The sequence below is a fragment of the Pelodiscus sinensis genome, chromosome 22 (assembly GCF_052426305.1).
Source record: "Pelodiscus sinensis isolate ZL-2025 chromosome 22, ASM5242630v1, whole genome shotgun sequence".
NCBI lineage: Eukaryota > Metazoa > Chordata > Testudines > Trionychidae > Pelodiscus > Pelodiscus sinensis.
This window is the reverse complement of record NC_143073.1, coordinates 5,535,115-5,560,881: the sequence shown is the minus strand read 5'-3', so window position 1 is coordinate 5,560,881 and position 25,767 is coordinate 5,535,115. Positions and strand designations below refer to the sequence as shown.

Here is a 25,767-nt window from a genome sequence, read left to right as displayed (position 1 = left end):
CCTACGGGGAGCAAAGATGTTAGCCAGGTCACCTCCCTAACTATCCGGCTGGAAGGCGATTGGGCCCATCTGGTGAGGAAGGCAGGATTAGACTCAATGGATGGAGCTTATTAAAAAAATCAGTCTGCAGTTGTCGGTGTGTGAGCCGTTGGAATTCTGGCCTCATAGGAGAGGAGATTTGATTGATTTTGAATGACTCTCCTTCATCCTGCCTCCTGGTTTTTAAGAGGCAGGTCGAATGAGAGCTAGCGCTGCCCTGATCTCTCTCGCTGCACAGGTGTTCACAAAGAGATTTTCCCTGCCTCCTACTCAGATAAGTTCTCCCTGCACGCCCACCGATGTTCCCTCTAACCTTTTCCATCCATGTGCAAAATAAATTTTGTTATGTGCACGAAGGCATGTGTGGCTGTGCACCTCCAGTGGAAACACTTGCTGCCATTCTGTTCATCAGCAGGGTGGCATCTGAATCGCTCCCGGGTAGCCACCCAAGTGCTCAGCTTTTCAGGGAACACTGTTCCTCACTATGAAATCTGGGTTCAAATGAACTCTGAATTGCCACGCAACAACCCAGCATCAGCCGGGTTGGTGCATGAGTCACAGGGTGATGGCACGTCTCCCGTGGGCTAAAGGAAAAGCTGTAGCTAGGCCCAAAGGCAGCTGAGTCTGGACTTTAGAGTGGAACAGTGGACTAGTGCTAACTAGGAAAGCTGCCTTTAGGTCCTGTCTCTGCTACAGGTATTCCTGTGTGACCTTGGGAGGGTCACTTAATCTTCCTATCAGGGATAATAGCTCTTCCCTGCCTCACACAGGGTTGTTAGGGCAAATGCAAAATGCTCAGCTATGATGAAAACAGAGCCCAGGGAAGCTCCACAGACAGGCTGTAAAGCAAGAGAAGAATAAAGTCTTTGCTCAGAGGCTGTAATGCGGATTTGGGGCCTTATTTTGCTGGATGCTGTATAAACACAGATCCACAGAGATGAAGGCCAGAAGGGACCACGGTGATCCCCTAGTCTGGCCTCCCGCATAGTAGCATGGCCCATAGGCCTTCCCCAAATTAATTCCTGCTTCAAGTCCAATCACTGTGCTCGAAGTAGAGCATGTCTTTCAGGAAAGCCTAGAGAACATCGTCCGTGGATCTCAAAGCACTTTATAAAGGAGGTCAGGAGCATTGTCCCCATTATACAGATGGGGAAACTGAGGCAAAGAGCAGGAGCAGAGCTTGACCATGGCCATCTAGTAGGCCAATGGCAAAGCTCAGCAGGGTCATTCACAACCTAGTCCAGTGGCGAATCCACAAAGCTTCCTTTCCTACCTCCTAGGTACTCTCTAAAAGACGGAGCAGGTGGCGCCAAGGGGCCGAGGTACATAACACGCACAAACCGTCCTCGCTTTGTTAGTGACGGGCTTTGGTTGAGTCAGTGGAGGGAGGGTGGCGAACAGCCTCTCGCGACGGAAACGGAAGGTGCATGCTCTTTATTTGCCGAGCCCCCGCGCCGGCAATCATGGGGGAGTGTGATCTCAGCTTTCAGTGTAAACAAGCCAGCCCTCCCACCCCCAACTATCTGACTCCGGTGACTGCAGAGAAAGAGCTGGAAAACTGACCTCTGATGGCTCCAAAACCAGTAGGCAAACGAAAAGAACCTCAAGGCGGATTGGCTTAAAAATCACGACATTTGATCAAATCATCACTCGTTTTCAGATGGGCCCTGATTTCAGCGATGCTAAATTAGCGAGCGGTTTGTGCAGTCCAAGATACCGTAATACACCTAGTAGCAATAAGAATCTACTGCCCATAGCACAATGCAGTCCTGGTCCATGGCGTAGGGTAGTGTTTCTTAACCAGTGGTACGCGTACCCTTAGGGGTACTCGAGAGACGTCCGGGAAGTACGTCAACACAACTGAAATTTGGAGAAAACTGAATTTTTGTGGTAAGCGTTACAGCGTTTTATTATTTTTGTACTTTTTACACCCACAAATTTCATCACTCACCCGGCGACAATTAAGTTGTTTAAACAAATGTGTTGCAATGGTAGAAACAAAAATGGTGTGTGTCTGAAAACTGTAGGTACTGGGGGTATATATCATTTTTTTAAAGGGGTATTTTATAGAAAAAAAGGTTGAGAAACAGTGGCGTAGGGCACCTAGGCAGTACAGTAATTCACCTAATAGCAATAAAAATGTAAATCTCCTGGTACAATGAATTTTTGGTTCCCTGACTCGGGCTCCTAAGTGCTACCAGGAAACAGTGGCCACAGAATCTTCGCAGAGCAACGACAAGCCCTAGATTTTTGGCCATCGATCCAAAGCTGAAGGGCGTTTTGGATTCAGGATGCTCTGTGCCTTGTGGTTTCTCTTGCCTATAGATGGTGCCCCGTGAGTCCAGCAGCCACACAGGGGCTAAAACAGCCCGTGACGGCAAACGCTGCAGTCGTGTCTCATTGTCTCACCCGGTAGCTAGCTGGGTGGGCCGACGTACCCCAGCGGATCCAAGAGTCATAGATTCCAAGGCCGTGTGATCATCTAAGGCATGTCAGGGTGGTCAAATATTGGAATACATTGCCAAGGGAGGTGGTGGAATCTCCCTCTCTGGAGATATTTAAGAACAGGTTAGATAGACATCTGTCAGGGATGGTGTAGACGGAGCTTGATCCTGCCTTGAGGGCGGGGGGCTGGACTCGATGACCTCTCGAGGTCCCTTCCAGTCCTATGATTCTATGATTCTATGATTTCACGGCCTTCTCAATCGGCTGGCAGGCGGGAGTTTCAGCTGCCCACCACCGCCACCCTCTCTAAAAGGGCATCTGTTGTGGGAGGAGGCGCAGGGCTGGGGCAGTCCTGTACGGGGGGAGGTGGGGCAGGGTGCCACCAGCCAGTCCCTTCCCCCTGCCTGGTGAGTCCGTCTCTTTTCTGTAGGGTTTTCTGAGAAGCAATCCCATTCCAAGTACATCCCATTGTCCTGCCCAACCAAACCCCGAGCTTGCTGTAAGTTAGGGTAAGAGGAAGCTGCATGCTGAATTGGGTGGTCTTGGCTCTTTCCGTTTAGGAGGCGTTCTTGCACAAACACACAGGCAGACAGACAGACACACTCACAAACATATCGTTAGATTTTGTTTGCCCAGAAAGAAAAAAACCTGTTTTGTTTTCTGGGGAGGTCTTTGTAATTCTCGTTTGCTTGCCTGTTTAAAATAGACCTCGCTGAATGTGTAGCCGAAACGTCATTTTGAAATGAAAAGGCCGTTTTCTGTGTTTTGTTTTTTTGTTTGGTCCTTGCCTGACACTAGTCGCTGAATTTGACCCAGATTTGCAATCACTTCAGTTGCATTTTTGTGGTGAATCACCTGTTTGACTGAAAAATGTGACCCGGCTCTCGTGACAGAAGCTGATCTACTGGGGATCGGAGCTGTTGTCACTGCCTGCCGAGTGGCTCCTGGTTTTCACGGTGGGGGAGGCTCCCACTTTGATCCCCTCTGGATTGGCCAGGAGGGCAGCTGTCCCACATGCCTGACTGTCCAATGACCCTCACGCAATGGATAGCAGGGCAGGTGGCTACCACAGTGCCTGCATGGCTGATGTGTGCATCCTCCCTTCTTATTCACAGGTGGGGGCAGAGTGACAGATTCAAAGAATAACAGAATCCTAGAACACTAGAACTGGAAGGAACCTTGAGTGGTCGTCGAGTCCAGCCCCCTGCCATCACAGCAGGACCCAGTACTGTCTTGACCAATGGTTCTCAATCTTCTTTTTATAAAGTACCCCTTTTTAAAAAAAAAGTACCCCCAGTACCTACAGTTTTCAGACACACAACATTTTTTCTACCATTGCAACACATTTGTTTGAACAACTTACTCGTAGATGGGTGGGTGATGAAATTTTTGGATGTAAAAAGTACAATAATAATAAAGCACTGTAAAACTTAAAACAAATATTCAGTTTTCTCCAAATTTCAGTTGTGTTGACGTACCCCCCAGACTTCTCTCCAGTCCCTACCACTGGTTGAGAAACACTAGACCATCCTTGATAGATGTCTGTCCAACCTGCTCTTAAATATCTCCAGGTCATGTTCTCTAGACCTTTAATCATTCTTGTTGCTCTTCTCTGGACCTTCTCCAGTTTCTGCACATTTTTCTTGAAATGTGGTGCCCAGAACTGGACACAATACTCCAAGGGTATGTCTAGACTGGCAAGATTTTGCGCAAAAACTTGCCAGCTTCCTACACTGGCCGCTTGAATTTGCGCAAGAGCACTGACTTTGTAATATACAAAATCAGTGCTTCTTGCGCAAATACTTTCACGCTCCCGCTCAGGGATAAGCCCTCTTGCTCAAGAATACTTGCGCAAGAGGGCCAGTGTAGACAGGCACCTTAATTTTTTGCGCAAGAAAGCCCGATGGCTAAAATGACAATCGGAGCTTTCTTGCGCAAAAGCGCGTCTATACTGGGCACGGATGCTCTTTTGCGAAAATACTTTTAATGGAAAAACATTTCCATTAAAAGTATTTTCGCAAAATCAGGCCAGTCTAGACGCAGCCCAACTGAGGCCTAATCAGCGCAGCGTAGAGCGGAAGAATGACTCCTCGTGTCTTGCTCACCACACTCCTGTTAAAGAGCTCAAGTTTGCAAAAAAAAAAAAACAACCCCCAAAACAAACAAACAAAATCCACATACCAGCCTAGGATCTACGCATCCACCTTCCTACCAGTGGTGGAAAAATTAGAGTGACTTCGCTAACTTGTCAAAAAAAAAATCGCTCCACATCCCCTGCCTAGGTGAGTAGGCGCAGAGAGTATTGTGCCAACCTGGGTTAGCTAATCTAGCCTGCCAGAAGGGACTCAGGGGAGCTGAGAGCGCATACAGCTGGGATTTGGAAAGTCCCCCCCTAAACAATGAGTATGTGTCGCCTACCCTGAGATTTTATCCTTCCCTCTTGCACTGAACAATCGCAGCTTGTGCTGTGATTCACAGGCCTCCGACGGCCCCAATATCCAAATGCAGCCTTCCTGCCCCATGCCAGAGAGCTGTCCGCCCGTTGCACAAACAGGTCAACTGAGGCACAGAGAGAGGCAATAACTCACCGCCGGTTGCATAACACATCTGTGGCAGTACTGGGAATAGAACCCAGGAGTCTTGACACTAACCACTAGCCCGCACTCTCAGAGATGCTCGGTGGCTTGTCCCTCCCTTGAAGTAACCCTAAGCCCATGCATTTTCCCGAAGGCCCGTAGCTCAGGCCAGGTTTATGCTAGAGCTGGAAGCTCGGCTTAAGCTACGCAACTCTCGCCACGTAAATAACGTAGCTGGGGTTGACATACCTTAAGCCACCACGGGAGGCCAACGGGAGGAGACACTCCCGTCAACTTCCCTCACTCCTGGTGGCTGCCAGGAATACGAGCGCCGACCACGGGCACCCTCAGCTTTCCATTTCACACATCTTTACAAAAGGCCTCCCCGCCTATTTAGGCAACTCAGTAAGGGCCCGATTTTCCCCAGGATGCAGCATTTGACATGCTGGGCTCGATGGATTGTTACGGTGGCTACTTGGGAGCTAAGCATTTATGAACAGCTGGTCCTTAGGCAGCACAGGACAACCACGGAGCCCCCTCCGGAAGCATCGCCAATGTCACGGCCCATCATAACGAGCGGGGCTGCTGCAGCCCAGTCGCACAGACTGAGGATGCCCAGCCGTGTCATACCTTTGGGAACAGCCAGGCGGTTTCCCTCTCACTTAGCCACACTGCAGTCTCGTCATCACGAAACAAATTTGTGTGCTTCCTCCGAGCGTCAAATAACCCCAGTTTGAAGGACAAGGACCAGATCCTGGCATAGCTTAAAGCAGGGGTGTCCAAACTTTTTTCAAAGAGGGCCAGATTTGATGAAGTGAACATGCGTGTAGGGCCGACCATTTTGCCTGACATTCTTTGAACCATTAAAATTAAATGCAAATTAACTATTTTATGCAAAGTTTATTGCACACGGCATACTTTTCATTTCGTCACATGGACGACAAATCTAAACAGGTGTTAAATCACTCTGCCTTTCATATCTGAAGGCCAGATGAAAAAAAAAATCCAGGAAGCTGAAATATATGTCAGGAACATTGTAAAGTACATTACATATTATTGGTAATAAAGGTTGTCTGTCAACTTTTAAGTTCAAAAAATATGAACAGGAACATAACACCAAGTATACATGTTGTGTCCAAATATATTTATAACTGATTTAGACCAACTGACATTAACTGAGATTTTACAATGTATTCATCTCAATACATATGGATTCGTTGGGGGCCATAAAAGATAGATATTGCCAAATTACCTGGGGGGCCGTATTAAACCGGAACACGGGCCACAATTGGCCCGCGGGCCGGACTTTGGACATGCCTGGCTTAAAGGATCTCCATTAAACTAGCAGAGACCCGGTCACTTTTATCCTCTGGTCTGGACCAAATTGATTCATTTTGCTCATGTCTTGTTTGGAATGAGGTCTGAAAGCCAAGCCCTGCTCTATTTTTAACTCCATCACTAGAAATATTTGAAAGGTGGGTTTAACGGAGCCTTCCATTTTTTAGTGCACTAATTAGAGGGATGAGAATAACTGAGGCTGTGTTCAGACTCAGGGGTTTTTTCGAAAAAAGTAGCCTTTTTTCGAAAAAACTTCACCTGCGTCTAGACTGCAGCCGCGTTCTTTCGAAATTAAATCAAAAGAATGCGGCTTTTCTTTCGACGGTGGTAAACCTAATTCCACGAGGAAGAACGCCTTCTTTCGAAAGTGCTCTTTCGAAAGAAGGCGTTCTGGAAAGCAAACAGGCTTTTTAGAAAGAGAGCATCCAGACTCACTGGGTGCTTTCTTTCGAAAAAGCGGCTTGCTTTTTCGAAATTCCGCGTGCAGTCTAGACGCTCTCTTTCGAAAGAGGCTTGCAGTCTAGACATAGCCTGAGTGTTTAGTTCATTGGCTACTCTGCAAGGAAATGTTGGGCAAATTGAAAAAGGGGGAGAAAAATAATTCAGGGTTAAATGGCACATTTCTTTGCGTCCTTTTGATTTTTTTTTAAATAAAGCAGCAGTAAACTTCCAATCAGACATCCCATTTCAGATCAAAACCTTGAAATATTTCATTTCAAAAGCATCAAAGCCAAGCTTTTCCATTTTTTCTTTGTTGTTTTTTTGGCCAAAACAAGTTGAGAAAACGGAGACAAATTCACAAAAGGTTTTGTGAACCTGCATCTGTATTTTTTGGGGGGTAGCGGGGAGGAATCAGCCAAGATTCAAGCGCATGGATCATGGAAAAATGTTGGTGGTACAGTCAGCTCTCACAGGTTGATTCTCACGCCCCCTTTGCTTTGGAGGCGTACAGCTGCACAAGGTGCGGCAAAATGAGTCTCCGTGGGACTGGGAGTTGGATTGGAGGTAATCATGTGTGAAATTCAGAGAGGGAGGTGTTTATCTATGTGTGAGCGGGGAGGGGGGGGAATATGGGACAAAGCCTATGGTGCTGCTCACCGAGGAACACCTCCGATTGTGATGTATTTAGCAAATGATCGTGCAAACCATCCGAAAAAAAGTGGGTGGGGGAAGGGAATTTGCTTCCATGACCCGGGATGGGAGAGGTGACGTTTAGAACTACGGAGGAGTTTGGAGAGGGCCCTCTAACTTTAGTGGCTGTTGCTTAGATTTCTGCATTCAAAATAAATCAATGTTGTCATGCATCTCTATGACAAGGAGAAGAGAGAGGGATTTTTCTTTTTCTACGCTAGCCGGCTCAGCATCCCAAAAACCAGGAAAGGCAGGAAAAGCTGGAAGCTGCTTTGATACTGGTGGGAAACACAAGAAAGTAGGTGCTTGCTTGTCTGTTAAATGGGTAGAAAACTCACCCGGGGAAGAATGGGTGGACTCAGCTTTCAGTTCCTCTAAAGCCATGTTTACCTGGGCAAGTTGTAGCCTAAGACCGGGTCAGATGTAAGCTACAGACTTCTGTCTGCCAAAGAGATGTGATCCCTGACCAACAGATCGGAGCTGGCACAAACTGCAACACCAGGGCACCAGCAACTCTGTGTTTTCACCAGAATCGCTCGTTTTGCTCAGACTAAAAGAAACAGTTTCGCTGGCATAACTGCATCCACACTAGGTGGGCATTGCTGCTCTCATATACGCAGTGTTCCCAGAGTAGCCCTGGCCTAACTATGCCTGAAGCAAGGTTTTCTTTAATCTTTTCCAGCCCCGTGCGGAATAAATTTTGTTATGTGCACCGAACCGTGTGTAGATGTGCACCACCAGCAGAGTCAAAGCCTAGCAGTGGGTGATCTGCTAATCACCTGGGTGACCTTAAATCTCTTCTGAGTGGCTGCAGAAGTGCCCAGCTTACAGGGACCACTGGTCTGAAGGCTTTGTGTTGGTTTAGCTCTCGTCACTTGCGAAAGGAAAAACATCCCACTCTCATACCAGATCATGGGATTATCTGTGCACGGTATAGCTAACCCCGTAGCATGGACACGTCATACCGGGAGATGGGGCAGAGGAGATGGGGCATAGACCACACAGAGTGTTATATTGGTATATACGGCCTCACAGGCCTGATTCAGCCAAGTCTCTCCTGACAAGCCACTGGCACTATGTCCTCCTACGGAAGGCAGGGGCAGGCCTTCGCTCTGTCGAGGCTGGGCCTCTCTGAGCATGTGTGAGTTTTAAACCGCAGCTCGTTCCTTCAGACGGCGAGAGGGAATCATCACAGAAAGACATGCTATCTGGCCTATGCTAGAGCCCGCATGGTCCAGAGTGACCCAGCAAGGGCTCGAATCCCAGCTCTAGCGCCAACGTGCTGCCTGATGGGAATCAAGACACGTCCTTGCTCTGTGTCCCATTTTCCCTGCCAAGTCTTTGCCTGTCTGGTCTACTTAGACTTCAGATCCTTTGCAGCAAGGACTCATCTCCGTTGCGTGCATGTAACAGCACCCAGCGCCATGGGGCCCCCATCTGACTTCAGGACAGTAGGTCCTACCATAATACACGGCATAACAACTCTTCTCCAAGTGACCACCTTCCATGTGAGGAGCTCAACGCCCCTTACAAACACTAAACCCCCTGCGGCTGGGATGGATAAAAACCGAAGCCTGGAGAGGGTTAGTGACCCATCTGCATTCACAGGAAGCAAAACCTTTTCCCTAGCTCAATCCTCGGGATGGCAAGTGAACAAACTAACTTGACTGACTCTGCATTTGAACCCTTTTCAGGTCAAAGCCGAAAGCGCCCTTCAGTGACCAGCCCAAGCCATGGTGCCTGTTAGCTGTCGCACATCATGTGGTGAAGTTAGCTAGAAAAAATTAGAAAGGCCTTACTCCTTTTTTACGTACCAAAAATGTCTGTATACCCACCAGAAAACTCTTCTGTAGTTGAGATTTCTGCTGGGAACAACTACAGCTCGGTAGCTACTCGTTCCCAAGACCAGGGCTATCTTAGACATTGGGCCGGATGCGGGTTTCACAAGCCAGACAAGAGCCAAATGTGGGGATGGGGCGACAACATGGAATTGGAACTGACTTCAAACCACCAGCTGCCCGGTAAAGAGATTTTTGCTTTAGCCACATGCGGTCCAGTTGGGTTGCGCCAGGCATGTTGCCTGGAAAGCCAGGAGAGTCATGCAAGAGGGTCGAGGCGGGGAGGGCTTTGTTGCATGGCTTTCCCCCACTGCCCTGCAACCTCAAACACCAGGAGCCTGATCTCCCCACCCTCACGTCCACGAGCAGCCCTAGTTGCTCGCATGGAGACGAATGACGGGATTACGCATGGCCTTGGTGGGGGGGGGGGAAGCACAATGCCCTTAGGCATTCGCTGCCTTTGCCTAGTGAAAGGACTCCAGCGCGGGGTTTTTCCAACCAGCTAACAGGCGACGAGGGACGGTGAGGTACAACGGGAGCGGCCCGATCCTCAGCTGGTGTACATTGTCAATAGAGAACATCCGAAAGAGAGGCAACGGAGCCATGACGATATACACCGGCTGAAAAGCTGCCCCTCCGTTTAGAAGGCTGCTTTCCCTTCCCAAAGTCTGACTCTCTGGGGACTTCCAATAATAATAATAAAATAATAATAATAAATAATAATACGTAATAATAATGATAATTAATACACGTCGCCCAATATCAGTTGTCAGAGCTTAATGGAGCAATGACATCTTAGGCAGCTGAAGAGCTGTCTAAAATTACTATAAAACCTTGCCTCTAAAAGGAGGACATCACCGATATGAGCATATTAAGCCTAACAACATTCCTGGGAGGTAGGGGACATGCCGTGCAGTCCCATAAGAGTTCTTGTTACAGTCGATTAACCGTCTACCTTCCACGAGTCTGGAAGAGTCTCATCATTCATTTGTTTGCAGCTTTTGTAGTCACACTTTAAAAACCCACCCAGGTCTCGATAGTGAGGGTAAGTCCCGTGAGCAGCACGCTGGGGCTGTGTCTACAGTAGGCCACTTATTCCGGAAAAGCAGCCGCTTTTCCGGAATAACTTGCCAGCTGTCTACACTGGCCGCTTGCTTTTCCGGAAAAGCAATGACGATCTACTGTAAAATTGTAAGTTTTTCCGGAAAAACTATGCTGCTCCCGTTCGGGCAAGAGTCCTTTTCCGGAAAAACTGTTCCAGAAAAGGGCCAGTGTAGACAGCACAGTAGTCTTTTCCGCAAAATAGCCCCGATCGTAATTTTCACGATCGGGGCTTTTTTGCAGAAAAGCACGTCTACATTGGCCACGGACGCTTTTCCCTTGAAAACTGCTTTTCCGGAAAAGCATCCTGCCAGTGTAGACGCGCTTTTTCCGGAAATACTTATAACGGAAAACTGTTCCGTTTTAAGCATTTCTGGAAAAGGGTGCCAGTTTAGACGTAGCCTGGCTGAGAAAATACAGGTCTTTAAAATCAACACCGAGAGCAATGTTTTGCGGACAGCGTCTTCCACACCAAAAAGGGCAGATTCTGCTCCAAATGACACCAGAAGTAATTCTGTTTGAGTTCAATGGATTTACATCAGGTGGAACATTAGACTCTAAGCAGAATCTCTACATAAGTAGATTGAGGGGGAAGACTGTGCAGAAAACAAAACATTGCTCTGGGTCTATTAATCAGAAACTCTTTAAAACAAGGAAGGCACCTTTCTCTTTGTCATGAAATGCCACATAAATGTAGGGGGATATAGTCCTTAGCAATAGTAATAATACAACGAAGAAACATCTAAGAACTGAAAAAAAAAGTAATTTCAATAAAAACTCTACCATGTATTTAGGGGAATTGTTTCTAATCTCTGGTGATTGATAACAAAATGCTAGCTACCACCTTTAAAAAAAACCAGTGGTTTTTGTATGTGTAAAAGAATTCCTTTGTTATTAAAAAAAAAAAGTCAAATAGCTTTGAAAAAAATCAAAGGGCTAAATGGACACTGTCAAATAAAAAAAATCAAACTTTTTTTTAAAAATTAATGCCTCTCTCTCTCTTTTTTCTACCCAATATTACTAACTATGCTGTAGGGAACAACTTTTCATAGCTTATTTCCCATGGAGCCATCCAGATTTCCACCAGTGCTTTTCAATAGATGCCAGCACTTTTCAAAATTCTCATTTCTTGGTTATTTGTAAAGCAGAGAGAATTGTGATCATCTAATTAACTTTGGAGGGGGTAGGGGTAGTGACAATATCCAGACCTGCCCCGTCCCTTGGTTCTAGTCAATTTCACTTTCAGACCCTGATGCACCATGCGGCAGAGGGGAAGCCAGCAAGCCAAGGGAAAGTTCGCTTGGTTAAAAAGAAAAAAAATCCTATTCTCTCTTGGAATCAAATCAACAAATAAATCACAGAAATATTTCCATTGGTCTTGGGTTTTGTAAAAAGCTGCTTCTTGCAACTCCCTGTTTTTTCCGTGCAAAACCTAAATTTGGGGCCAGATTTGGCAGATTAGCACTGCAGTAGATAAATGCGGCGTAACTAGTGAATATGTAAAATCAGCCAGAAACTGTGAGGGCAGATGCTTTAGAAATACATTTAATAACAACAATGTGGACTGAGAATGAACCTTCGTTATGACCCCAGGGGCAAATTGGGCAGTTAAACTTCAGTGAGATGGCTTGTAGATTGCTAGCCGTCTGCCCACCGAAAGCGACAAAGGTGTTTCAGTGGTGAATGGGGATTTCTCCTAATCATTATAAGAATTAACAAAAGACCTCATCTGCAGGGAATGAAACGTGACCCATTTCCAATGCCAAGTGCGAGGTGCAGAAAGCAAAAATTCAGACTAATCTATTAGTGGAAAATGGGTTGGGGAATAGAGCTATTGAAAATTCACTCAGTGCCATTAAGACTCGGAGTGAATTCACCCAAATAAAATAATATTGATGAAACTAAAAAAAAACCAACCCCACTGTTGTAACAGTCTATAAATCAGCTCATATAATGGACCATTCCCATGCTTTTGTTCAATCTATTTGTTTCCATGTCCCTTTTAAATAGCTAAATTACTCTCCAGATGAAGTAATCACTCATAACCAAACCTTAATGCAAGTCCCTTTGTAATTAAACTTCCTTTAAATATTCTTGATCTGAGGAAATGGGCAGCAACTAGAAACACCCCTTGTAAGATACAATTTGAATTTTACATTTGTAACTCATTGAGACACTCTAGAATTTCTCCTTAGAGTCCAATTTTTGTAAATTGCATAAGGGGATTTGCACAGAAATTTTATTTTTTAGTGGATTTTTGTGGGATTTCTCCAGCTATCATTCCCAGCCTGTAATAAGTGGCAAAGAATTAAAATATCATATCTGAACTTACACTCAATAATTTCAATGTGTGTGTGTGAGCTCTGCACAGAAGCAAGGGAACCATTCAAGCAACTCTTGAAATCCTTTGAATCAAAAAAAGTATCCCACGTATAAACTGGTATGGAAGAAAAAATATAATGTGTCATTACATAATCAGAAAAAGGTAGATAGCTATATCTTACCAGATAATGTCTTTTGCTTTTTTTCACCTACTAGTTGAAGCTTACTTACCAATGTAAATATTGACCTGGAATAAAATTCCAAGTCAAATGAATATTAAAAAAAAATCAAAAGCAATACAAGGAAATGAGCTGTTTAAAACTGCTCTTGAATCTCTCAGCATAGATGTTTCAGATGTTGAGTAACCGCTAAAAAATGTAGCATCCACTCAACCAGAATTACAGTGATCTAAGCTCACCTTGGGCAATGAAGACATGTGTTTGTCAATGAATAGAGGCCAACAATTTTCTTGATTATACTACCCAGTGCTGCATAGGCATATGATAGATATGACTTTGTAGCTAGGACATCATGTTAGCTCAGCAGTTCAATAAGGTATTTACAGGGGGTTTCCTGACCTGGCTTCTCCCTCTCTCTATTTACAAAAGAAAAAAAATACATCGGCTCCTATTGAGTTTACTTCAGCTAAGATTCCGGCCACCGCATGCGCCATGCATTTAGACTGCAGACAGTTTTTGCATTTGCCTGGGGTTCCCTACCTACCCACAGCTTGAACCTCAATTTTATTTTAAAGCGTTGACTTTTAGGGCAGAGATTTGCAGGTGTGACTATGGCTCCAGACTACAAAAACTTTTGCCCTGTGAAGCTTCCTAACGTAGCATTTTGCCAGATCCCCTTCACCCTGGCATTGAAATGAGCTATAGGAGGCTCCGTAAAGAGGATAACAGAACAACTTTCTCACTTCCTTTTCTCAAAGCCATGCCCATGATCTGAGAAGGACTAATCACCTGATTTGACACAGGGCTTAATACAGAAATTCACAGAAGTAACTGACAAGAAAATAAGGAGTGAAGGAAATAAATTGAGGTATCCCAGCCTGCTGGTTGATCAGGTACACATCAGAAGGGTTTTATGCTGCTGATTCACATGATCATTTGTGAAGAATACATTTATTAGCAGCAGTCTCATATATGTATAAGTATATCTAAATAAACTAGAGTAACAAGAGTTGCTAAGATCTGCTGTTCATATTCACTGGAGATTTGCAGGAATCATCTCACCAAAAGATTAAATGCCATGAATTCATTATTACAGCCGAATTACTGGGCATATTCATATAAAGGGAGGAGGAAAGCGTTTAAAAAAAATCTCTTCTCTGGGGAGTAGGGAAGGATTTGCCTTAATGTTTTCTTAAATATGTCCCCAAAAGAGAAATCCTGGCAGAGAAACTTTGCCACTTTTTCCAGCCCACTCCTGAACTGAGAAAAATCAGATGTACAAGAGAAGTTTTGAACAGTCTAGTTGACATGCTGGTCATCTGTGAAAAGGCTCAAAGAGAATGCAATTCCGAGGATGGATTCTTCCTGATTGTTACTAAAGACAGTATTTTGCATTACGAAGTACCATACCCACCGTGTATTATTATTAATTGTACACGTTATGTGCATAGTATCCTAAGAGATACCCATGATATTGTGTGCATATTGCGGTCCCACATTTGCACAAATGTAACAATAAAAAAATGTCTCCAGGGCTTTGAGATCTGATGAAAGGTGTTATCCAAATGCCAGGTGAGTTGTTGTTTCCACTCAATAGATTCATGTAAGAAAACTGCACATATTACATCACTTCTTAAATTCTAGCTTAATTTTAAATCTCAGCAGTGGCTAACTTTAGGATGGCGAATTCAGCGTAATCAACTGTGGCCTTTCTTTTGTATTGCTATCATACGCATGCTGATGAATTTTAAAAAAAAATATTTATATTTCTACTGATTTTCAGTGCCTACTTTGTTCTAAATAAAATGCATATAGGCACAGTGAAAATTCCTACCTCTGCAGAGAAATTACCTCTAAATCAAGCCCTGTTTAAAAGCCCAAGAGAAACTAAAGGTTTGCTAGTTCAAAGGATTAATTTTACTGATCAGATAGTCAAGTGAAATATGAATAAGGGTTCTTTCCCATGATCCTTTTTGTAGTAATATACAAGTACAGGGACTTGGGGGAAATTTAGTCTTTTAAGGATCCTGCCCATCTCTTGCTAAAAAAACAACCACAGTATTGGCAGGTTTTACTTTCTTAGGCCCAAATGGGAAAACCAGTAGACAACACTGGGAAATCAGGATGCAGGACTGTTAAAGGGGAAATGCTGGTGAATTTGGGACTGGCTAACAGGACAAACCATCTGATTTGGTGTAGCGCAGAAATTTCAGTCTAGGATTCAGTGGATCCTGATCGTTGCCCTACATCATGTAGTGAAGTTTGCCTTTCATTTAAAACACAAGATACCTACACGGAACGGGAAAGGAAAACCAGCCCTAAAGGAAGCGGATCAGCAAAGAAACAGAGATGGGTCAAAACCATGCCGCAAAACCACACCCGGACACATTTCTAGCTGGCGGACTTCCAGTTTACCCCGTTAAGAAAAAGAATCCGAAACTTCCAGGTGCCAGGGAGTATATGGTGTGGGAATGATAAAGAGCCAACAGAGATAAAGAGCTCTAAGACAGCAGCGTAGCAAGTGCAAACTCAGTTCGAGAGGGCGAGACCCTGGCTTGGACTTTGGGAGACAGCAGGTAGCAAGCAGTGTAGGAAAAGAATACATTAAAAGGGACCCCAGGGAAGATGCAGGGTGATGCCTGGTACACATGACCCTATTGCCTTCAGTAAGAGAGGGAGCTGAGCAGCGCAGAGGTGAGCATGCAGGCTAGAGAGCAGAGACTCTGGATGGGAAAGGAGAGAGTGAGAAAGCAGAGGGCAAGAAAAAGGAGGGAGAACCTGGGAAGGGAAAAAAAGAGAAGGGGATGGACAGAAGGAGAAAAAGACGTAGAGAAGAAAAGTACTGGGAAAAGAGAAAGTGGGTGAATGAGGAAATGGAAATGATGTAGAAAAGAAAGAAGAAATTCCAGAGAGAGAGAATTATACCAAGATTTCCTTTTCCTTTTCTCTGTGGTTTTGGAATGAGACAGAGGCATGTCAGTTTTTTCATCCCCCGCCTCCTCCTCACATTGCTTTTTCCTCCCTCATGCCTCTCTCTTCCTCTCTCTTTTGGGAAAAGGAAGAAAAAACAGAAAGAAAAACAAGAGAGAGAGAAGGGGGATCACCCTGAGAAGACAGAAAGCTAGAACCAGAAAGTAAAAAGACAGGCAGATTAGAGAAAGAACCCCCATAGAAAGAAAAGAAAAGAAAAAAAACAGAGTGAAGAGAGAAAAAAAGAACAGAAAAGGGAAAAAGAAGGGAGAGGAGAGGGAGCCCAGGAAGGGACAGGAGGAGAGGAGAGGAGACAGAGCCCAGGAGGAGAGGAGAGGAGAGGGGACATGAGGAGGGAGAGGAGAGAGGGGACAGGAGAGGAGAGGGACCCCAGGAGGGGACAGGAGAGGAGAAGGGACAGGAGGAGAGGAGAGGAGAAGGGACAGAGAGGAGAGGGGAGAGGGGACAGAGAGGAGAGGGGAGGAGGGAGGGGACAGGAGAGGAGAGGGGACAAGAGGAGGGTACAGGAGAGGAGAGGGACCCCGGGAGGGGACAGGAGGAGGGAGAGGAGAAGGGACAGGAGAGGATAGGGGAGGAGGGAGAGGAGACAGGAGGAGAGGAGAGGGACCCCAGGAGGGGACAGGAGGAGGGGAGAGGAGAGAGGGGACAGGAGGAGAGGAGAGGGACCCCAGGAGGGGACAGGAGAGGATAGGGGAGGAGGGAGAGGGGACAGGAGGAGAGGAGAGGGACCCCAGGAGGGCACAGGAGGAGGGGAGAAGAGAGGGGACAGGAGGAGAGGAGAGGGACCCCAGGAGGGCACAGGAGAGGAGAGGGACCCCAGGAGGGGACAGGAGGAGAGGAGAGGGACCCCAGGAGGGCACAGGAGGGGGGAGAAGGGGACAGGAGAGGAGAGGGACCCCAGGAGGGGACAGGAGGAGGGAGAGGAGGAGGAGGGAGAGGAGAGGGGAGGAGAGGAGAGGGACCCCAGGAGGGGACAGGAGGAGGGGAGAGGAGAGGGGACAGGAGGAGAGGAGAGGGACCCCAGGAGGGCACAGGAGGAGGGGAGAAGAGAGGGGACAGGAGGAGAGGAGAGGGACCCCAGGAGGGCACAGGAGGAGGAGGAGAAGAGAGGGGACAGGAGGAGAGGAGAGGGACCCCAGGAGGGCACAGGAGGAGGGGAGAAGAGAGGGGACAGGAGGAGAGGAGAGGGACCCCAGGAGGGCACAGGAGGAGAGGGGGAGAAGGAGGAGGGGGGAGAGGGGAGGAGAGGAGAGGGACCCCAGGAGGGCACAGGAGAGGAGAGGGACCCCAGGAGGGGACAGGAGGAGAGGAGAGGGACCCCAGGAGGGCACAGGAGAGGAGAGGGACCCCAGGAGGGGACAGGAGGAGAGGAGAGGGACCCCAGGAGGGGACAGGGGAGGAGAGGGACCCCAGGAGGGGACAGGAGAGGAGGGGAGGGGACAGGGGAGAGGGGACAGGAGGGGAGGAGAGGGACCCCAGGAGGGCACAGGAGAGGAGAGGGACCCCAGGAGGGGACAGGAGGAGAGGAGAGGGACCCCAGGAGGGGACAGGAGAGGAGAGGGACCCCAGGAGGGCACAGGAGAGGAGAGGGACCCCAGGAGGGGACAGGAGGAGGGGAGAAGAGAGGGAACAGGAGGAGAGGAGAGGGACCCCAGGAGGGCACAGGAGAGGAGAGGGACCCCAGGAGGGCACAGGGGAGGAGAGGGACCCCAGGAGGGGACAGGAGGAGAGGAGAGGGACCCCAGGAGGGCACAGGAGAGGAGAGGGATCCCAGGAGGGCACAGGAGAGGAGAGGGACCCCAGGAGGGGACAGGAGGGGAGGAGAGGGACCCCAGGAGGGGACAGATAGGAAGAGAGAGGGAAAGCGAAAAGGGGGAAGAGCAGCGGGAGGGACTCCAGCCGGGGCAGGGAGCGCCCAGGGCCTGCGAGGAGGAACAGGAGCGGGGGCCGCGGGCGGGACGCGCGGGGGGCGCTCACCTTCCCGGCGCATGCCGACCTTGAGGCACTTCTTGAGGCGGCAGTACTGGCACTGGTTGCGGTGGTGCTGGTCGATGGGACACTCGCGGTTGCTGCGGCAGGTGTAGCTCAGGTTGCGGCGCACCGAGCGCTTGAAGAAGCTCTTGCAGCCCTCGCAGGTGAACTGGCCGTAGTGCTTCCCGCTCGACTTGTCCCCGCACACCATGCAGTCCACGCTCGGCGCGCCCCCCTTCTCCGCCGCCTCCGGCGCCCCCGCGCCCTTCGGGGGGCCCGGCGGCGGGGGGGCGAGCCCCGGCTCCGGGGCGCACGGCAAGCCCGGCGGGGGCGGGCCCCCGGGGATCTCCTCCTGCCAGGGGTTCACCACCATGGCCATAATCCCGGGGGGGAGGGGAGGGGGCAGGAGGAGGCGGGGAGGAGAGGAGTCAGGGTGGGGGGCAGGGGGCTCGGAATAGGAGGGGGAGAGCAGGGAGAGGGTAGGAAGAAGAGAAGGGGGAAATCGATAGCTCGAGGGAGGAGGAGAGAAAAAAGTTAATCCGCCCAGCAAGGAAAGGAATACATAAGAAACGGGGGGGGGGGGGGGGGGAGGGGGGAGATCTCTCCCCTAGGATCGAAATGGATTTCGTTCACTTTCTTCCAGATCCTCCAGCAACCGAGAGATAGAGACACGTCCTTAAAACATTCCTCTTTGCCCCTGCTGGCGCGGCTCGGGGGGAGGGAGGAGAGCAGAAATAAGTTTTGGTTTAGATGCAGTTCTCTCCCCGGGCGTATAACACAAATAATTAAGAGGTGCCGTGTCGGTTGGGTCTTGGCAAAGATCGGAATGATAATGGGGGAGAGAAAGGAGCTAAAATGACGAAGCCAGATTCCTGGAGGTTTTGAGTGTCATTTCAGCTCCCCCCGCAAAAATCCATCGCTCTCCTCTTCCCCACCCCATTCAAAGAACCCCAACAAAACTTGGCTGGACGCAGTACTTCTCAAGGGACATCCAATTCCTTACGGATCTGGTACGGGGCAGAGGGAGGAGGGAGAAGGAGACAGAGAAAGAGAGGGAAAAAAGAGAGAAAAAATCCATCAAAATGCTACCAAGCGTTAAGTGTCCACAATAAACTCTCGGCCGATTTGAACCGGGGCTTCTCTTCTCACCCCATTGAATAAAACACCCGACGCCAAACACACCGCGCAGGTTGGCAACAAATCTTTTCAAATATTAGTCTCCCCTCACGTGCACCCACATTTAAAAGAGATTCATTCCTAACCCACCCCAGAGAGCACTAATTGCAAACACACCCGGGTCGCTCACATGCAACTCTGAATCCCGATCGCCTATCCAATTCGCTTTTAAAGGCAGAGACCCACTCGGGTCCGCGCTCTGTTTCTTTCGTCAATTTCCCTGCGGCTGATCCGGCGGAAAAGTTGAGCATAAAAAGGTAAGGGGGGGATTTAAAAAAAATACAATCAAATCAAGGCAGCGTTTAAATCCTCCAGGGTTTTGCGGAGTTTAGCCGCCTGCCTTTAGAGAAGAAACCATCGCCGCGTCTCTCTCTCACGGGCGATTATCTGCCAATACTTTTCTATGAAGTCTTTGGGGGTGTGAGATTCGGATTTTTTTCCCTTCGTTTGCTCTGCTCGCTTCGGTTTGCTCGCAGACGGGAGCGGAGAGGGAGATGTTCTTTTTTTCTGTGCCTTCCTCTAACAAAAATATTTTAAAAAATGGATTTTACGTTAGGGGTGCCAAAAAGGTCCTTTGGAAAATAAACGCGACCCAAAGAGGCAAAAAGGAGGGGAGAGGGTAGGGAAAACAATAGGCGCACCGCTAAGTAGATAAGAGATATCGTTTAAAAGAAACGTACCGTACCTTGTGAAAGGCAATTTCTTTTCTCTTCTGTCTCAGCCTTGGGGAGTGATGCTCCGGCGGAGCTCAGATTATTAATCACACGCACATTTCACAAGATTCCCCCCCCCCCTTTCCTTTTTGTGTGTGTCTGCCTATGACTTGCAGGCTCATAAAAGTCAAGATCTGAAATGAGATGGAGACAGATTCCACCTTTTGAATTTTCCAGTCGCCTCTTCCCCCTCCTTGGATGGAGTAACTGGGGTGGAGGGGGGGGGGAGAAGAGGTGGGGCTGGAGAGGAGAGGGGGGGGAATCGCAACACACACAAACTTTTAAAGTGGAAGAATGGCTCTTTGGCTTGTCAATTTCCCCCCCGGCCCCTCCCCCCCCGAAGATGTTCCTGGGGAGGATCACGTGGAAGGCGGCTGAACTCTGACAGTGGAATTCATTGACAATGTGGCCATGGAGACACTTCCCTTATAAGGCCCAACATTCCAAATAGGGGCGGGGGCTGGCGCTGGAGCCACGCTGGGAGCCCCCCCTCCTCTAGGGCGCTGATTGGTGCGGGAGGTGGGAGGGCGTGGCTCGCCCTGGTCAATGGGTGGAAAGCCACCGAGGGAGCGATTGAAAAGGGGTGGAGACGGCCGTACAAAGGGGCTCATTGGCTAGGACCACTCCCCCTGCTGTCACTTGCTCCGGCTTGTGAAGGGGGCTGGGAGGTCTGGCACATGGTGGGGGAGAAAGTGACAAAGTGGTGACTTCAGACATGCCCCTGGAGGAAATGCCACCGTGGAGCGCTCCTGTCTCTCCCGGGCCACTGGGATGACTGAGCACGGGGCTGGCTTTGCTCCCGGTGAAGGCAGAAAGCTCTGCTTTGAATGTGGCAGGGGAAGAAGTGAGAGGCGAGAGAGAGCTGTAGGGGAATGCAAATGCCAGGTCTGTAGCACAGATCGGTTTCTAGAGCGAGTGATAGAAATGGAGCCGTGTTAGTCTGGGGTAGTTGAAGCAAAATGCAGGACAATGTAGCACTTTAAAGACTAACAAGATGGTTTATTAGATGATGAGCTTTCGTGGGTCAGACCCACTTCCTCAGATCAAATAGTGGAGTGTCTGAAGAGGGAAAGCACTGGATTTTATTATGCTGCTTCCATCGATATCAGCCTGCTCTAGATAGTCCTGAAAATATATAGCTTAGTGCAGGTATTATGAGGATTTATTTTAATATGGGTGCAGCATAAATGGCGCTACTTTTTTTTTAAGGCCACATAAAATAAACACCATCCTTTCACTGAGTATACAATCTAGCATGGTGCTTTTTAATCTCTTTTTCATTTGCTGACCACTTACAAATTTTGAACAGAGGTGCAGATCCCTTTGGAAATCTTAGTGGATGACAGTTGTCCCATGGTTTTCAACCTGTGGTCCATGATCTAGCACAGTTTCTCAACCAGTGGTAGGAATACCCTTAGGGATTCTTGAGAGAAGTCTGCGGGGTACATTAACACAACTGACATTGGGAGAAAATTGAATTTTTGTTTTAAGTTTTACTGCGCTTTATTATTATTGTACTTTTGACACCAAAAAATTTCATCGCCCACCCGGCTACGATTAAGTTGTTTAAACAAATCTGTTGCAATGGTAGAAAAAAAATGTTGTGTCTGAAAACTGTAGGTACTGGGGGTACTTGTTGTTGTTGTTTTGTTTTTTGAAAAAGGGGTACTTTATAAAAAAAAGATTGAGAAACACTAATCTAGCACAATACTGATTATTCTACAAGTAATACCAGTTTACCCTGAGTTAGAACGGGATTGTTTCAAAGCTTTAAAAGAAAAAACTTCTGATGGAATTGCTTACATTAGTATTTCTAGCAAGCATGTATCTATGTTTAGAAAGATCAGCCTAAATATGTAACGTATTAGAAATTATTTTAATATTTTTAATCTAATACAAAAATAGTTTAGATAGGGTCATCATAAAACTCCTGCTCTTGCAGATTTGATTTATAATATATAATAGAAATTTCAATTATGCCTGATAATTGTGTTTATACTTTTAGATTTCTGACAAATTAAATTAAAAGAGAGATCTGAAAAGGACCAAAAATTCAAAGTCAGGATGAGCTTAAAAAAGCAGATCAATTGGAGGGAAAATGCATTTTCACAATTGTACTCATAGTAGGTAATGGCACATACCGGCACCATTTGTTATCTCGATTTAAAACAAAGATTTGACACTTGAAAAAGAGAATAATTGGCAAGATTAAACAGCTGAATGAAAAACATCTAATGTCGGCGCCACATTCTGAAAAGGTAACAAGCTATGTAAGAGAAAAATATTTTTAAGTAAGGAAACGGACTCACATTAATTAATCATAAAGTTCCGAAAAAGGCTGACCACATCCTGAAAAAATATAATAAAATAATATAACCTATTGTTAAGGTGATGGGAATACATCTGCACAGGGCTGTCAAGAAGTGACAACTTGAATGAGTGAAAAAAAAATCCAAGTGAGATTTTTCAGTGTCTAATTGAAGCTACACAGTACGTGCACGCACGCACAACCTTCTTTCTTGGATGAGCCTTAAAAAATGTGTTTTAAAAGTGAAGTCTGGGGGGGGGAGGTCTCTGTTCCTAAATGGGCTGTGGGGAGAAAAAAATCAGGGTTACTTGGACAGAAAAAAATGAGACTTCGTTAATAGAGCTATCTCAGATACCACTGCCAAAATCACATTTTCGCGCCGCCTAACTTGGCCTATCTCTCACCCAGAAAATGAGCAGGGCTTAAAAAGAAAGATTGCCGGGCCGAATGATTGACTGCAAGTCGACCAAGTATTAGTCTCATCAGCATGCAGCTCCAGCACTGTGCCATGAAAGGTAGAACAGCGTGGGGAGGGGGGAGGTTGCAAAATTAAAACTCTGCTGAAACAAGAGACTCAAAGGAAGATAAAAGAAGAGAGGGAAAGAAACAGACTAATTCTCAACCAAAGCTGGGAGGATGGCGAAGGCCTGGTGACGACGTAAACCCGCACAACTCTTTGTCTGCCAGAGCCGAGAACCTCCTTCCTACACGCTCTGTCTGCCACGGTGCCTCTCCTTACAGAGTTCCGACATTCCAGATCACCCCACCACAAAGGAATGGACAAACGTGGTAGCATCCTGTTCCCTTTGCCACTGGTGCTGAATTGGTCCCATTCTCCGTGCTGTGTGAGGCCGCACATTCGATGGATTTCCCTTCCCACCCAGAAGAAAAGAGACTGTCATGAATGGTGAATTGAACTGGGGCACCTATAGCTAGACTGTGAATACAGTATACAGCATGGCTCACCCTCGTCCTTTATCTTGCGCCTCGCTTTTTGGATCTGCTTTTTGTCACTTGGTTTGCATTGTTACGACAGGCATCACCAGGTGGTGCTGTTACACAGAGTCTTTATGCAAACAGCCTACTATCATACAAGAAATGCTGCATCCTTCTTAGAGTTGTGATGTAGGTTCTTGGTAGAGGAGCTTCAGCAAGCAACAAGAGTTTGCTCTTTGTGTCTCTCTCTCTTACTTTCTCTTCTAATGTATTTAACCGGCATAAATTCTAGGGACAGAATTCTGAGCCTGCTATTTAGGCTGAGATTCCTATAAGGGAGTGGTCTGCATGCCGTTGTGACCACCTCTGTTCCAGGACTGTTTCAAATAAAACAAATCACACCAAGACAACACCTAGAGACTAGACTTTGCATCACTAATTTCTTCTCCAGTGAGAAACCAACCTACCAGCCCTGACATCTGCTTCCCTTGGATAGAAGAGGGACATTATTTTAGATCATAGCACGCATGGCAAAACTCCTGCTGACTTCATTGGGGCACTAAGCACATTCTGATTGGTTAATAATTAAATCACACAATATCCCATGGGGCAAAGTTCCACGAGAGATGCCTTAAAGAGCCACTTGTGGCTCCTATGACTCTGTCTGAGTATCACTGATCTAACTTGCGGACAAGCCATTTCCTGCACCTTGCTTTGCCATGGGTGCTGGCTGCTGTCAGAGACAGGCTACTGGGCTAGATGGCCTGATGCAGTTTCATGTTTATAATGCTGATCCCAGATGCCGTGGTGATGGGCACATTAGAGGACTGGGGTTTTTTAAATGGAAGCAGACGGCAGTTCTGGTGTGGCTACATTGTAACCGTGCCACCTTGTAGCACGTTTACATACATCCCCCGGCTCAGGCTGGCTTTCTTAGGAGATTGCTGTTAAGTCAGCGGAAGAAGCTGCAAACAATTGACCCATCTTGTGAAGATGTATCTGCTCTCGGACTCTCCTGTGCACCGGAGTCTTCCAATTCCAGGCTGACCCTAGACACCTCTTCCCTTTCCTGCCTGTCAGCAAAGGTAGCTGCAGGCTCCTCACAGCGCAGGTAGGATAAACTAGTCAAACCGGCATAGCCTGTGACACTGGGGGCTTGGAGAACGCACCCCGGAGCCTGTGCTACATATAAGACAGATTATATTATGCAGTTCAGAAATGGGCTGGAAATCCCTGCTGGAGCCGTTCTTGGCCCTACAGGGAGCCTTTCATCCGAGGATCTCAAAGCACTGGTGTTGAGCAGCCAACATCCCCAATGCCCTTTGGAGTTTTGCAGACTGGGAAACTGAGGCACGGAAATAAAGTGTCTTCCCTAAGGCTGTGCAGCATGCACAAGCCTGGGAATATGCCCTAGGAATTTCCACTGCCAGCCCTTTGCTTTCGGCGCTAGACCACCTGCCCTCACTAGAAGCAGGCATGGAAGCCAGAGGAGGCCAGGCAGTAGATCCATGCTCTGTGCCACATGCAAGAAGAGACCCCCCCCCCCCAGAGTCCTGACTCTTTGTCCCCCTCCCCCCACGGCTCCAATCACCAGTCCACACTCTCTGACCCATTCTGCATAGTTTGGTTTTTGTATTTTTCACACACCCCCTGAAAATAGGGAGATTCCACTTCCCCTTGCCTATTCCATGTGAAGTCATAATCCTCTGACATCATTTCTGTCTTCATGGCAACCGAGTGATGTATCGGGGCCGGGGGGGGGGGGGAGGAGATGAGTGTGATTCCTACAGCAATGAAGAGAGGCCCTGCTTTGGAGTGTCTGTGGGAAAAAGCGGGAGGAAAAGCAAACGACGAACGGGCCTGGTTCCCCACCTTCTGCTGCCATTTACACTCGTGCCGCATGGGTGCAAACGATTATCCTCCCAGAATGCAGTGAGGCCAATGGCTACACTGGAGAGTCAGAATGAACCGGGGAGCCAATGGAATCGGCGCTGATCTCAACCATTCAAAACCCCACCCGTCGGGCTCCAGAAATCAGTGTATAAAAATCCAGAGATGGGCGTGAAAAATCACAAGAGTTTTATGAAATAATAATCCATATTGTGCGGGGAAGCGGTGGCCCTTTAGAAAAAACACACAATTTGAATCGCACCCGCTGCACATTTTCAGGCAAGTGCTAGACACTCCCTTTAAAACATGAGTCCTGTGTAATCACATGACTCCAGGAGCTGGGGCTTTACAAAAAGGACTGAATCTTGCCAGGCTTGTGAAAAGATCTGGAGAGCTGGCAGCAGCAGGCTAGATTCCCAAGAGCATCTGCCAGCATCCGCGCTTTGGACTAGTCTGGCCTTACTGAACTGGAAATGCTCTCACTATAACGGAGAGCTGGACTGGAGCTTTCTCGAGCGCTCGCTTCTCACCTTATGTTTTTCGCCTGTAAATCACCCTCTGGGGCTCTAATTTTGTAAGCACCAGGATGCAATGCGGCTGTATCCTAGGTCACAGGAAAGCCAAAGGGCTCACCTATTAAACTAGCCACATTCCATGCAGCGGGAAAAGGAACTCTGCTTTTGCAGTCCAGCAAACAGATCTATATATCATACCCACATGTGTCTAACTAGATATATTTAGCTTTGCTCACGATTGCTTAAATGTCTTGATTGCGTCGTCAAGTGGCCGATAATTATACTTGTTGTGTCCATA

The 25,767-nt window shown here is 47.5% G+C and overlaps 1 protein-coding gene across 3 annotated transcripts in view; it reads right to left on the bottom strand.

Moving 5' to 3' along the window:
• Nucleotides 1-20,137, bottom strand: part of LOC102455595 (nuclear receptor subfamily 2 group F member 5) — a 44,264-nt gene extending 24,127 nt beyond the window's left edge. Inside the window, exons 1-2 of one of the 3 annotated variants that reach the window (XM_075907032.2) lie at nt 19,793-20,136; nt 17,938-18,938 (exon numbers count right to left, since the gene is read on the bottom strand). In XM_075907032.2, coding sequence (XP_075763147.1) covers nt 17,938-18,310 — 373 coding nt within the window. In that variant the 5' untranslated portion in view covers nt 18,311-18,938; nt 19,793-20,136. Of the gene's footprint in view, nt 1-17,937; nt 18,939-19,787 lie in introns of all 3 variants that reach the window. The other 2 variants (XM_075907034.2, XM_075907033.2) reach the window with 2 other exon arrangements.
• Between the last annotated feature and the right edge of the window lie 5,630 nt (nt 20,138-25,767).